The sequence below is a fragment of the Vicugna pacos genome, chromosome X (assembly GCF_048564905.1).
Source record: "Vicugna pacos chromosome X, VicPac4, whole genome shotgun sequence".
In the NCBI taxonomy this organism is placed as follows: domain Eukaryota; kingdom Metazoa; phylum Chordata; class Mammalia; order Artiodactyla; family Camelidae; genus Vicugna; species Vicugna pacos.
The window spans coordinates 63,512,318-63,526,880 of record NC_133023.1 but is presented as its reverse complement, the minus strand read 5'-3'; the positions used below and the strand labels follow the sequence as shown (position 1 = coordinate 63,526,880).

The 14,563-nt window shown below is 30.6% G+C and overlaps 1 protein-coding gene across 3 annotated transcripts in view; it reads right to left on the bottom strand.

Moving 5' to 3' along the window:
* CYLC1 (cylicin 1) overlaps positions 1-14,170 on the bottom strand; it is a 47,460-nt gene extending 33,290 nt beyond the window's left edge. For all 3 annotated transcript variants that reach the window (XM_072955843.1, XM_072955845.1, XM_072955844.1), the window contains exons 1-2: positions 14,134-14,170; positions 3,272-3,325 (exon numbers count right to left, since the gene is read on the bottom strand). In XM_072955843.1, the coding sequence (XP_072811944.1) occupies positions 3,272-3,325; positions 14,134-14,150 (71 nt within the window). In that variant the 5' untranslated portion in view covers positions 14,151-14,170. The remainder of the gene's footprint in view (positions 1-3,271; positions 3,326-14,133) is intronic.
* Positions 14,171-14,563: the final 393 nt, after the last annotated feature.

Below are 14,563 nucleotides of genomic sequence, written 5' to 3'. Positions count from 1 at the left end.
TATACAAGATTTTGTGGTAGCTCACAGCAAAAAAATGTGACAATTAATATATGTATGTTTATGTATAATTGAAAAATTGTGCTGTACACTTGAAATGGACACAAAATTGTAAAATGACTATAATTCAATAAAAAATGTAAATAAATAAATAAATAATAAATAAAATAGAGCTTCCTTATTGTTGTTAGCAGAAACAGTAGATAATGACCATTGCTAATTCTGAGATTACACTTATATATTCATAGACAGTAGAACTTTATTTTTTGACTGATCTAAACCATCAAGTTTGTAAAACCAACCAAACAATGAAACAAACAAAATAGGCCAAAATGGTCAAGTGTATTTATATTTGAGTCAAATCTATTTTCATCTCCTATGTACAACTTTAATACCAGCAAAATCCTGGCCCATACTCATCATTAAATAATGATTGACTTACTTAGGAAATATTTTGGGCACACTAAGTAATAAAAATTTCTAGTGCAGTAATTCTCAACTGTAGGTAAACATCAGAATTAACCTGGAAATTTTTAAAATATAATCATGCCTGAGAACTGCTCCCAGATCCATGAAGTAGAATCTCTGGGTGTGGTTTCATCAAGTCTGTATTTAAAAACTCTCTCAGGTTATTTGGATACTCAGTTCTGGTTAAGGACCTCAGCTCTCAATAGTCTTAAAAAAGGAAACTTCATAAATTTATGAAATAATCCAAGCTTGTGCTTTTTGCTTTCCAAAAGGCAACTGAGCAATAGTCTATTAGTCTGTGTTGAAACCGCATTCATTCTGTGGAGTAGCTATAAGATTATATGGTCTGGGCTCCTGGAAATTTAATAGTTTGAAGTCAGACCTGCTAGCTGTGTAGCTGTTTTAAATTCTAGGAAAAATACTTTGCACCTGTGTTGATTTTGATTTTCTTCCTATAGTCTAAAGTAATGCTTTCCAAATTTTCTTTTGAGCACAACTCAATATGTGTGATGTGTTTATAATTCATATTCTACTGTAACAATATACCTTATAAATCATACATTAAGATAGAAAAATTTGAATGTTGAAATAAATATATAAATTGATGTTCTAATATCCTATTCCCACATTCCAATAGATTTTCTTGCACATGCACATCACTTTGGAGAATACTAGAAAAGACAATCAAAGAACAGTGAGAAATGGGAAGATTCAGCCAAATGTCACAACATGTCTGCTTTTTGCAGATGTGGCCTCAGTCTCAAAATATTGGAAGTTTCAAATATAGTTAAATCTCTGAGTAGTTTTCCTTATTTCAAAGAATGTTTTTAGTGTTATGAATGATTATATATTCATTTGTTACATAGGTGATCTGAACCTCTATCTTGTTATAAAGGGGAAAATTAGTGATGGAAGCCAAAATAAAAAGGAATGATACACTTAAAGTTCTAAAAGAAAAAAAAAACCTCTGCCAATTTAGGATTTTAAATATAGCAAAAAGTACTCTTCAAAAATGAACATAAGATAAAGACATTTTTACATAAACAAAACCTGTGAGAATTGTATTGCCAGCAGAAAGTCCTAAAGTAAATACAAGCAAGAATTCTTCAGGTAGAAGGAAATGACCCAAGATTAAACACTTAAAGTTAAGAAAAGAGCATAAAACAGAAAAATTTTGGGTATAGAACATAAAGTATTTATAAATAATAGTAATAATAATAATAGTAATCTGTTAAGTTTCAAATAAAAAAATTTAATAAAATATAAAATTTATAGTAGTAATAGTGCATAAAGATGAGTGGAATGAGTGGAGTTAAAGTGTTATAAGATGTCAGGATTGTCTGGGTGGTAAAAATACTAATTTGTGATAAGTACCAATAAATCAAAGGATTATGTTCTAATTTTTCAGATAATCACAAAATAATAATAAAAGATGTATATATAAGATAATAGAGAATGATGTGTAATAAAAATGCTTTATTAATACAAAGGAAAACAATAAAGGAGAAATAAAGAACAAAAATATGGTACATATAATAAATGAAATGTTAGATTTAAACCAAAATATAACGTAATAACATTAAAAGCAAATGGACTAAGATGAACAAGGTATAGAGATCTTCTCTATAACATAGTGCTGATAGTTAACAATACTGTTTGGTACACTTAAAGGTTTGTTATAGAGTAGATCTCATGTTAAATGCTCTCACCACAAAAAAAGCATATGGACTCAATACATCATTTAAAACATAAAAATGTCACAGTGGCTTATAGGAGATACACTTAAAATAAAAACACATGTAATGGTTATTTTTTTTAAATGGAAAGGGGGGACTGTGTGTATGCTAATGGATAATAAGCTCATGGAGCTAAACTAATGTCAAACAAAATTAACTTTAAGATAAATAAAAATAAATAGGGACATTTTATAATGCTAAAATATTTAACCCAATACAAACATGTAATAAATATAAATTTTATATACCCACTGACATAGCTGTAAAATACATAAAGCCAAATTTATAAAAGGTAAAGTCATAAATGCAAACTCATAATTGTAGTTGGAGAGTTTACCATACTTATTTTAGTAACAAATAGACCAACACAAAAATATATCAGTAGAGATACAGAAAAGTTGAATATCAAGATTAACAAAATTTGACACAGTATAAAGACACTACATCAAAGAACTGCACAATACACATTCACGTTCACACGGAACATTTAACAAAAGTGACCATGGACTGGGTGATAAGCAAGTCTTAGCAAGTATCAGAGTATCATATGGCATATGTTTGCTGACTGCAGCTGAATAACTCTAGAAACCAACCACAAAAAAGAAAACTAAAAAATACTTTAACCTTCGAAAATTAAGAATACAACCTATGGGTTAAGTAATAAAATACAGTGGAAATGAACATATTTTGAGCACTATTTTGAATAACATAAAAATGTAATATTTAAATATTTGTGGGATGTAAAAATCTATTTAAAGTTTGATAACTCTAAATTCATATATTACAAAAGAAGAAAAACTGAAAAAATCAATGACAAGTATCCATCTCAAAGAGCTAGAAGTAGAACAGCAAATTGAAGCCAAGATATGTAAAAGAAAAAAGAATAATAAAGATACGAACAGAAAAAATTGATAGAAAGCAAAAACTTTATGCCAATGTATTTGAAAATTTAGATGGAATAGACAAATTCCTTGAAAAAGAACACAAAAGAAATCTAAAATAAGGGGTAATAGAAAATATGAATTATTGTGTGTACACTAAAAATATTGTCTTGATAATTAAAAACTTACTGAAATAGAGAATTCCAGGTGTGGATGTCTTTATTGATCAATTCTCTCAAACACCTAAGGAAGAGATAGTAACAATTATTCAAAAACTCTTCCAAAGAATAGAAAAAGAGGAACCACTTATCTATTTGTTCTATGAGAAAAGCATAACCTAGATACCAAATTGTGACAAGGTTATTATTAGAAAATAAAATTACAGACCTGTATCTCTCATAAACATAAATGTCCAAATCCTTAAACATTTAATTCAATACATAGAAAGGATATTGTACCACTATCAAATGGGGTTTATTTCAAGTTAGTTTAACATTTCTAAATTCACATTAACATTATAATAAAGAAGAAAAAGTTATATGAACATATCAGTATGCAGATAACATATAAACTATTCATGGTAAATTTTCTAGCAAACAAGGAAACAAGGCAAAATTTTTAGAAGCTTAAAGGGGATCTACAGAAAATTAAAACAAATGTTATACACAATGGTGAAGAATTAGAAATATTCCCCTGGACTCAGGAACAAGAAAGAGATATCTGCTAGTACAACTTTAATGTAACATTGTACTGGAGGTCTTATCTAGTACAATAAGGCAAGAAGAAAAAAAGTCTAAGAATAGAAAAAAAAAGAAATAAAACTATTAGTATTTACAGGCAGCATGTTTACATAGAAAATCCATAATATTATAGACACAAATTAGAATTAATAAAATAATTTAGCAAAAATTGTTAAATACAAACACTAAATATGAGACTCAATTATATTTCTATATACAACAAAACAATTATAAAATATTTTAAATAATAATATGTATACAACATAAATACCAAATAAATAGAAATAAATCTAAAAATATATACAAAATACCTCTATATCCTACACTGAAGGGTACAAATCAATATTAAGATAAATTAAATAAATCCCACTTATTTATAAAGGTATACACCATGTTCAGTGTTTGGAAGATTCAATATTATAAATTTATCAATTCTTTCCAAATTGGTACATTGATTCAATGCAATACTAATATAATTTGTTGTCTTTTTGTGTTAACTGACTAGTTAATTCTAAATTTTATATAGAAATCAAAGAGTCAAGAATATATTAAACAATTTGAAAGAAGAATAATAAATGTTGAGGATATATATATATTAAAATTTTGAAAATATAATAATAAATGTGAAGGATATATATACACACACACATACACACACACACACACAAACACACACATATATATATATATATATATATATATATATATATATATATATATATATAAAACCAAATATCAATATATCAACTTACTACAAAGTGATGGCAATTAAGACAGTGTATTGGCACAAAGATAAATAACCAACAGAATAAACTAAGAAGTACCAAAAAAAGAGACCTATCTATATAGATCTATCATATGGTCATATGAATTATCCCAAAGTTGTTATGCATTTCAATAATGGTACTAGTCAATTGCGTATCTTCAAGGGAAGTGTAATTCTTGACATTATCTCACATTACACATCCAAATCAATCCTACATGTATTATAAACCAAAAGCTGAAAAGTAAAACAATAAAGTTTCCAGGAAGTAACATAGGAGGTTATCTTAATGATAGTGAAGTAAATGTTTCTTAATTAGGACAGAAAAGTTCATAACTATAACGGAATATAATACCATTTTGGGCTTTTGTTATCCAAGGATTATAAATTGAACCACTCTTCCTTTTTCCAATAATGTAAATGTAAAGAAAGGTAAATAGAAGAAAATGCAATTTTCTTCTTTGAACATTATAATGAAGTCTTTCGAGAGAAATGGTATATTCATGACAATAGTGACAAAAATATTAACTAATATGCTTATGTTTTTATAGTATTTTGCTGCTTAAAATGTACTTTCAAAAATACTGTATGATTTAACATAATTTTATTTGCCTGATTTTTACTGAAGTGAAATCTTACTCTCAAATTCTTTATTCCTTCTTATTTTATGTATCCCTTACTTCAAATCTTCTCTTTACAAACATGAATTCCTTCTTGTCCAATTGTTTTAGCTCCACTTTCATTTCATTTATTACTCTACTTGAAAATGTTTTCCCTGATAATTGAATGAGTCAGTCCTTCAAATTTAAATAAGAAATTATGTGGTTTTCTGCAAAAGATGAAACTGACAAAGGCTTGATCTCCAGAATATATAAGCAGCTCATATGACTTAATAAGAAAATAATAAACAACCCAATCCAAAAATGAGCAAAAGACCTAAACAAGCAATTCTCCAAGGAAGACATACAAATGATCAATAGGCACATGAAAAAATGCTCATTATCACTAATTATCAGAGAAATTCAAATCAAAACTACAATGAGGTATCACCTCACACCAGTCAGAATGGTCATCATTCAAAAGTCCACAAATGACAAATGCTGGTGAGGGTGTAGAGAAAAGGGAACCCTCCTACACTGCTGGTAGTAATGCAGTTTGGTGCAGCCACTGTGGAAAACAATATGGAGATTCCTCAAAAAAATAGGAAGAGATTTCCCATATGACCCAGGAATCCCGCTCCTGGGCATATATCCAGAAGGAACCCTACTTCAGGATGACACCTGCACCCCAATGTTCATAGCAGCACTATTTACAATAGCCAAGACATGGAAAGAGCCTAAATGTCCATCAACAGATGACTGGATAAAGAATATGTCATTTATTTATACAATGAAATACTATTCAGCCATAAAAATGACAACATAACGCCATTTGCAGCAACATGGATGTCCATGGAGAATGCCATTCTAAGTGAAGTAAGCCAGAAAGAGAAAGAAAAATACCATATGAGATTTCTCATATGTGGAATCTTAAAAAAGAAAAGAAAAGAAAAGAAAAGATAAAAGAACACAAATACAAAACAGAAACAGACTCATAGACATAGAATACAAACGTGGATGCCAGGGGGTAGGGGGGTAGGAAGGGACACATTGGGAGTTCGAAATTTGTAGATCCTGACAGATAGATATACAATAGGTAAACAAGATTACACTGTATAGCACAGGGTATTATATACAAGATCTTGTGGTAGCTCATGGTGAAAAACAATGAGACAATGAATATATGTATGTTCATGCATAACTGAAAAATTGTGCTCTGTCCTGGAAATTGACATATTGTAAACTGACTATAACTCAGTAAAATAAAATAAAATAAAATAAAATAAAATAAAATAAACCAAAGAAAGAAAAAAAAAGAATACAAAAAATTTAATTATGTGGTATTCATTAATTTATTCATTCAACTAATAAATTTTGATCACTGCAGAAAGCTGATAAATGGCTCTTCAAAATATTTGTATTTAAATTCCTAGAACCTGTGAATGTTGCCTTATATGGGAAAAAGAACTCTGCATATGTGATTAAGAAACTTGAGATCAGGAAATTATTCTGGATTATCTAGGAAGGCACTGAAGGTAATCACCAGAGTTCTCATAATAGGAAACAAGAAGGTGAGAGAAGAAGACAGTGTGGTAATAAATCAGAGATTGTAGTGATGCACCTTAAAGAAAGGGAAAGGAGAAACAAACAAATTATTCAGATGGCCACTAGAAGATTAAATAAACTTTTTTATCCAGTCATATGTTGATGGACATTTAGGTTGTTTCCATGTTTTGGCTATTGTAAATAATGCTGCTCTGAACGATGGGGTGCATGTATCTTTTTGAATTAAGTTTCCCTCTGGATAGATGCCCAGGAGAGGGATTACTGTATCAAATGGTAAGTCTATTTTTAGATTTTGGAGGAATGTCAATACTGTTTTACATAAATGCTGCACCAAACTACATTCCCACCAGCAGTGTAGGAGGGTTCCCTTTTCTCTACACCCTCTCCAGCATTTATCATTTGTGGACTTTTGAATGATGGACATTCTGATTGGTGTGAGGTTTTGATTTGCATTTCCCTGATGATTAGTGACATTGAGCATTTTTTCATGTGCCTATTGATCATTCGTATGTCTTCATTGGATAATTGCTTGTTTAGTTCTTCTGCCTGTATTTGGATTGGGTTTTTTTTTTTCTTATTAAGTTGTATGAGCTGTTTATATATTCTGGAAATTAAATCTTTGGTCAGTCCCATCAATTGCAAACATTCTCTCCCATTCTGTAGGTTGTCTTTTTGTCTTGTTTATGGTTTCCTTTGCTGTGCAAAAGCTTATGAGTTTAACTAGATCTCATTTGTTAATTTTTGCTTTTATATCTATTTTCTGGGTAGACTGCCATAGGATATGATTGCCAAGATTTATATCAGAGAATGTTTTACCTATGTTTTCTTCTATCAAATTCAGAATACTCTAATACTGTTATATGGTGATATGTTAACCATCACTTAATTAAAGTTATGTAGTTATTAGTGTGAAATAGACTATTATATCAATAAGATGTTTTGTAAGTTTGATGGCAACCACAAAGCAAAAACCTGTAGTAGATACACACAAGATAAAAAGAAAGGAGTCAAAGCATATTACCATAGATAAATAATCAATTAACAAAGGAAGAGAGCAAGTGAGGAAAAAAGAAACAAGAGAAATACAAAACACTGAGAAAACAATTAATAAGATGATATTAGTAAGTTATTACTCATCAATAATTACTGTAAATGTAAATTGTTTAAATTTTCCAAACAAAAAGACTTAAAGTGGCTGAATGAATACAAAAGCAAGACATAAATATATGATACTTACAAGAGATTCAATTCAGCTTTAGGAATACACATAGTCTCAAAATGAAGTAATAAAATGTATATAAATAAAAACAAGTTTAAAAAAGTATATCCATACAAGTGGAAGTCAAAAGAGAGCAGAGGGAACCATACTTATATCAGACAAAATAGACTTTAATCCAAAAACTGTAATGAAAGAAAAAGAAGGTCATTATAGAATGACAAATGGATCAATTCATCAAGAGGCTATAAGAATGGTAAGTATATATGCAGAAAAGATTAGAGAACCTAAATATATTAAGCAGATACTAACAAATATCAAGGCAGAAATAGACACCAACACAATAATAGTAGGGGACTTCAAAATATACTTTCAACAATAGATAGATCATCCAGACATAAAATCAATAAGGAACCGTTAGATTTGAAATATATTTTATAGCAAATGGGTCTAGCAGACATATACATAATATTCCATTCAATAGCAGCAGGATACACATTCCTCTCAAGAGCACACAGGACAGTCTTCAGGAAAGATCATATGATAGGTCACAGAAGAAGTCTTAGAAAATTTAAGAAGCTTGAAATCATACCAAATATCTTTTCCAAACAAAAAAGTATTAAAATGATTACACACTGTGATCAATAAATCAGTAAATGTGATATCCTACTTTAATAGAATGAAAAATAAAAAATCATATAGTTATCTCAATAGATATAGGAAAGGCATTGACAAAGTACAACATTCTTCCATTTAAGAACTCTGAAAAATTGACTACTGAAGAAAGGTACCTTGAAGTAACAAAGGCCATATGATAAACTCACATCTTATACTGAATGGTGAAATGTTGAAAGCTTTTCCTCTATGATCAGGAATAAAGTAAGTGTGGCCACTCTTGCCACTCCTATTCAACATAGTAATGGAAGTCCTAGTCAGAACAATTAAGTAAGAAAATAAATAAAAGTCATCCAAATTATGAAGAAATAAAATTATTTCTGTTTGCAGATACATGATTATACATATTTGTATATAGTGTGTGTATATATATATGTATATAAATTCTAAAGCATCTAACAAAACTATTAGAACTAATCAACAAATTCAGTAAAGTTGCAGGATGCAAAACACAGAAGTCTACTGCATTTCTATATACTAAAAATAAAATATCTGACAAGTAAGAAAAACAACAATTTTCTTCACAACAGTTAAAAGCAACACAATGCTTATAAATATATTTAACCAAGGATATTAAATAACTGGACACTAAAAACTATAAGATATTGGTGAGAGAAAATTAAGAAGAGATAAATAAATGGAAAAATATCCCAAGTTCATGAACTAGAATAATATTGTTCATATATCCATACTACCAACGAAAAGCCTTAGATGGATTAAATGCAATCTTTATCAAAACTCTAATAGCATTTTCCACAGAAATAAAAAACACAATTCCAAAATTTGTACAAAACTACAAATGGCTATGGATGGAAAAATATTCTCGAGAGAGAATAATGCTGAAGACATCACACATCCTGATTGCAAACTATACTACAAAACTATAGTAATCAAAACAGTACGGTATTTGCAATAAAGCAAAACCATAGACCAATGGAACAGAGTCAAGGATCCAGAAATAAAGCCCTTCATATGTGGTTGACAAATTATTTATGAGGGTAGCAAGATAACAAAATGAGGAAAGGATAATCTCTTCAATAAATGATTCTGGGAAAACTGGATATCCACATGCAGAAGAATAAAAGTGAACGCCTATCTTACACAATTTACAAAAATAAATTTGAAATGGATTAATGAATAAAACATAAAAACTGAAACTGCTCAGCTCCTGGAAGAAAATAGGAAAAAAAATCCCTTTAATATCCTCTTGTCATTGATATTTTGAATATCACACCCAAAGTATAAGCAACAGAAGCAAAAACAAACAAGCGGAACTACATCAAACTTAACAGCTTCTAAACAGCTAAGTAGCAACCAATAAAATTAAAAAGCAATACATGGAATGGGAGAAAATATTTGCAAACTAATTATGTGATAAGGAGTTAATATCCAAGATATTTAAGGAACTCATACAACTTGATAAAATAGTAAATTGATTAAGAGATGGGCAAAGGAACTGAATACTTTTCAAAAAAGATATACAAATGGTCAAGAGGTGTATGAAAACATGCACCCAATGTTCAAGCAACAAAAGACATATAAACAAGTGAGACTACATCAAACTGAAAACTTCTGCACAGCAAAATAAACAATATAAAAATGAGAAAGCAGTCTATGGAATGAGACAAAATACTTGAAAACCATCTCTCTGATAAAAGGTTAATATCCAAAATACATGAGACACTCATAAAATACAACAGCAAGTATAATCTAAACAACCTGAATTTAAAAAAAATGTTCAAAGGAATTGAATACACATTTTCCAAAGTATGTATACAAATGGCCAACAGATACATGAAAAGATGCTCAACATACTTAATCATCATGGTAACCCATATCAAAACCAGAGTGAGACATCATTTTGTACCTGTTAGAATGACTCTTACTGAAAAGAGACAAGTATTGGTGAAGCTGTGGAGAAAAATGAACCCTTGAAATCCTGGTGCAGATGTAAATTGGTACAGCCACTATGGACAACAGGATAGAGGTTTTTCAAAAATTAAAAACAGAGCTACCATATGATACAGCAACCTCACTTCTGGGTTTATATTCGAAGGAGATGAAATCATTCTATTGAAGAAGTCTGAGATCTATCTATCTATCTATCTATCTATCTATCTATCTATCTATCTATCTATCTATTTATCTATAATTTATCTAATTTACTCATGATAAAGAAGGAAATCCTGCCATTTATGACAACATGGATGGACCTTGAAGGCATTATGATAAGTAAAGTAAATCACTGAAAGACAAATACTGTATGATCTCATTTATTTATGAATTCTAAAAAAACAAGCTCATAGAACAAACTAGGGGTTGGGGGAAACTCAGAGATGTTATTCAAACTTCCAATTATAATATGAATAAGTTCCAGGGATCTAATTACAGTGTGTTGACTATAATTAGCAATACTGTATTACATAGTTGAAATTTGGTATGAAAGTGGGGTACAAATGTAATTATATGATGTGATAGAGGTGTTAACTAACTCTACTGTGGTAATCATTTTGCAATATATATACATGCATCCAATCTTCACATTGTTCACCTCAAATGTACACAATGTTATATGTCAATGTTATATATCAACTGTCTCAGTAAACTAGGTAATTAAAAATGAGGATATAGAAGAAGAATTATAGGAGCTATACCTTAAGTAGTGAAGACAATCCAGCTCCCAGTGTTGTGAGTTGACTTGTGTCCCCTGTGAAGATATATTCAAGTCCTGCCATCTGATGCCTGTGAACTTGATCTTATTTGGAAATTGTGTCTTTACAGGTGTAATCAAGTTAAGATGAGGTCATTCTGGATTAGGGTGGGCCTTTAAACAATGACTGGTGTCATTATGACAAGAGGGAAATTTGGCACATGCCCAAGGATAGTGTACCTTGCGATAATGGAGGCAGAGACTGGAGTGATGCATCTACAAGCCAAAGAATGAAAATGATTGCTAGTAACTGCCATAAGCAAGGACAGAGGCATGGAAAATATTCTTCTTCAGAGCTTCCAGAAGTGTGAAACACTTGGACTTCTAGCTTCCAGAAGTGTGAAACAATAAACTATCTGGTTTGTGGTTGTTTTGGCTACCTTAGGATATTAATACACCTTAATTTATACTTAGGTATGAGCAAAAAGAGGACATCTGCTCTAGTAGGAGGGAAGGCAGAGAATAATGTTGTAAAGATGCATGTAGGTCAGTATATTTGGCTGTAATAATGGTGAAAATTCCCTCTATTTGTCTGTACTAGCCAAGGTTAGTGTAGAATGAAGTATTGTGTATTTGAGAAGAGAGGTGAGAAAAGGTGAGACATATTCATCTTCAAGAGTAGGAGGGCCATTAACAGATCATAGTAGTTTAACACTATTGCCAGGTAACACTAGCAGCCTACTTGTAGTTCGTCATCATAAACTTAAATTAAAGCCAATTATCATGGTTACATGTCTTTCCTCAACCACATTCATTTGCAAAGTACCATTGTAGAGAAATTGGAAAGTTGGATTTATCTGAAATTAGGGTTTTGTCAGCAGAGATATCAAAAGAAGAGTGGGAAAGGAAATTGAGAATGTATTCAGGAAAGTATTTGTGATGATTCACCTGTAAGAATCTAAGACGGGTAAGAATCTGTAATGGGTAAGAACATAAGTAAAGCCATTGAGAGGGGATTGACGAGTGATAATTCATAGATGGTAAATCAATTCTAAGTTACAGAGGGGTGGAAGAATTGTTGGAATTAAGGTGTTAAAGATACCTGAAGCAGTGGTTGGAGAGTGGAATGTTTGAAATTGAGGTTTTGGAAGGATGTGTATGGAAGTGAGCCACTGAAATAAGATGGAAACCAAGATAATTGGAGAAGATAAAGTCAAAGAATTAAGATAGGGTATGAGAATGTATACATAGGAAAATCACCAATAATTAAAACTAGAGTACTGTTAGTGGAATGACAGTGGGACAGATAAAAAATTATGGCAAAATGAAGGGGAGCAACCTGGGAGTCAGTAGATGAATATAGCAAGAAAAGGTATTAGGTGATATAACCTGATGAGATGAGATTCAAAGTTATTTTTAGGGAGTGAGAAGAATGACTTGGAAATGCCACTGAGGAATCAAACAAACACCTGAGTCCAGTGATATGAAGGGTTGTGGGAGGTGAAATATCTCTCACTGAAGAGGACCTCAGGAATAGCAGTGTGTCTGAGAGAGAGCCAGGTTTTAGTTAGAGCAAGAAAATGGAGGTATCATTCAGATAGAAGGCAGAGGAGGATATGGAGGGTTTTGCTGACGACTGTGTATTTCAAAGAGATAATGCCCAGTGGTGACATAATCCTGAGCACTTTGTGATGTAAGAGGGAAAATCAGATGTAGGCAACACCAAACTAGAACTACATCTATAAAAGTATGAGGGAGTTCAATTTTAATTTCTAGATCATGTCATTCTTTTTCTATCAAACTGGATTGAATTTTCTGATTCTGAAAGTAATACATACTGCAAAAATCCAAGCATTATAGAAACTTACCATTTAAAAAGGGGAAAATCCTTGTAATTTTTTTGAGAATATGAATTTCTGAGTCAAAGATTTTCCATATTTTCTTTTCATTATTGAGGTTGTGCACCTTTTCAAATTTTTACTGTTTATTGACATTTCCTTTTTCATAATTAATTGTTCATACCCTCCAACTATGCCTATACCAGCTTAACTTTATATTTCTTACTGATTTTTGCAAGCTTTTATAATTAGATTGTACCATGAGAAATTTCCATTCTTGTAGGTCAAAAATGGTTGAATATTGACAATCTCATATGGTTCAACTTAATACACTGGGATATTAGCTGGTAGCCCCAAGTCAATATGATCTACATTATCATAATTTTTTTGTATCACTGTTAGCAATATTCTTTTAAAGGAGATTGGCTTTTAAAATAAACACTAACACTGAATGATGTAGCCACTAAGTCCTGCAGAAACACTGCTGTTTAATCTCTATGAATAATATTTTATCATTCACTTAATTATGCCTTTAAAAAAATCAATGTGATATACTTTATTGAAAATAATATGAACTCTTCCTTTTTATCAAAACAACAGAATGGCCTAAATTTCTTTACATATACAATTAAATACACCAAAGTACTATAATAAAGTCTTACTACATTGTATCCTGTTTTACATTTTAAAGTGACTTCACACACATTAATTACTTCCTTTCTCCCTAAAATAAGTTGTGGTTATAAACACATACACACACTGATAGAGATAAAATAGTCAAGCTATATAGCTGTTTTGTGAAAGAGCCTGAATTAGCTAAATCTCAAAGCAAAACACCCAAAATATTGATAGAAATTTTATACCTCTTTTTAAAGTACAAATTTTAATCTGTAAATAAAGTTATCATGGCAGAAACACTATTTACATTAAAAACATAAATGTGCAGCTAAATTGAGCAAATTAACAGTTAAAAACACTACAAAATATTTTTAAAAAGGACTTACAATCTTGGAAGAGACATTTCCCCTGCCTATATGTTGCCAGGACTTCAGCATTGTAAGTTCAAACTGGTGATATTGAGTGATGACATCATAAACAGGCTGTGAATAACAGAAAGTTAAAGGGAAAAGACAGTAGTTATACTTTACAGTGTATAGGTGCTTCTGAAATCTATTCTATAGTTGTAGCTTTGTTTGCACACAATGTTTCACTTGAATGAAAAGAATCCTTTTTTCATTGATTGAATCTACCTGATTATTTAATAAACATTGAATTGTTTGATATCAGCCTATTTTAACACTAGTTTTGAGCTTGCATGTGTGCACACAGACAGATATACATGTGTGTGTATGTGAGCATGAAAGAATTACATGGACTGAGAGGAAAATGTAAGAATACAAACATTCCTCTATAAAGAGCAACTGTAATTGTATA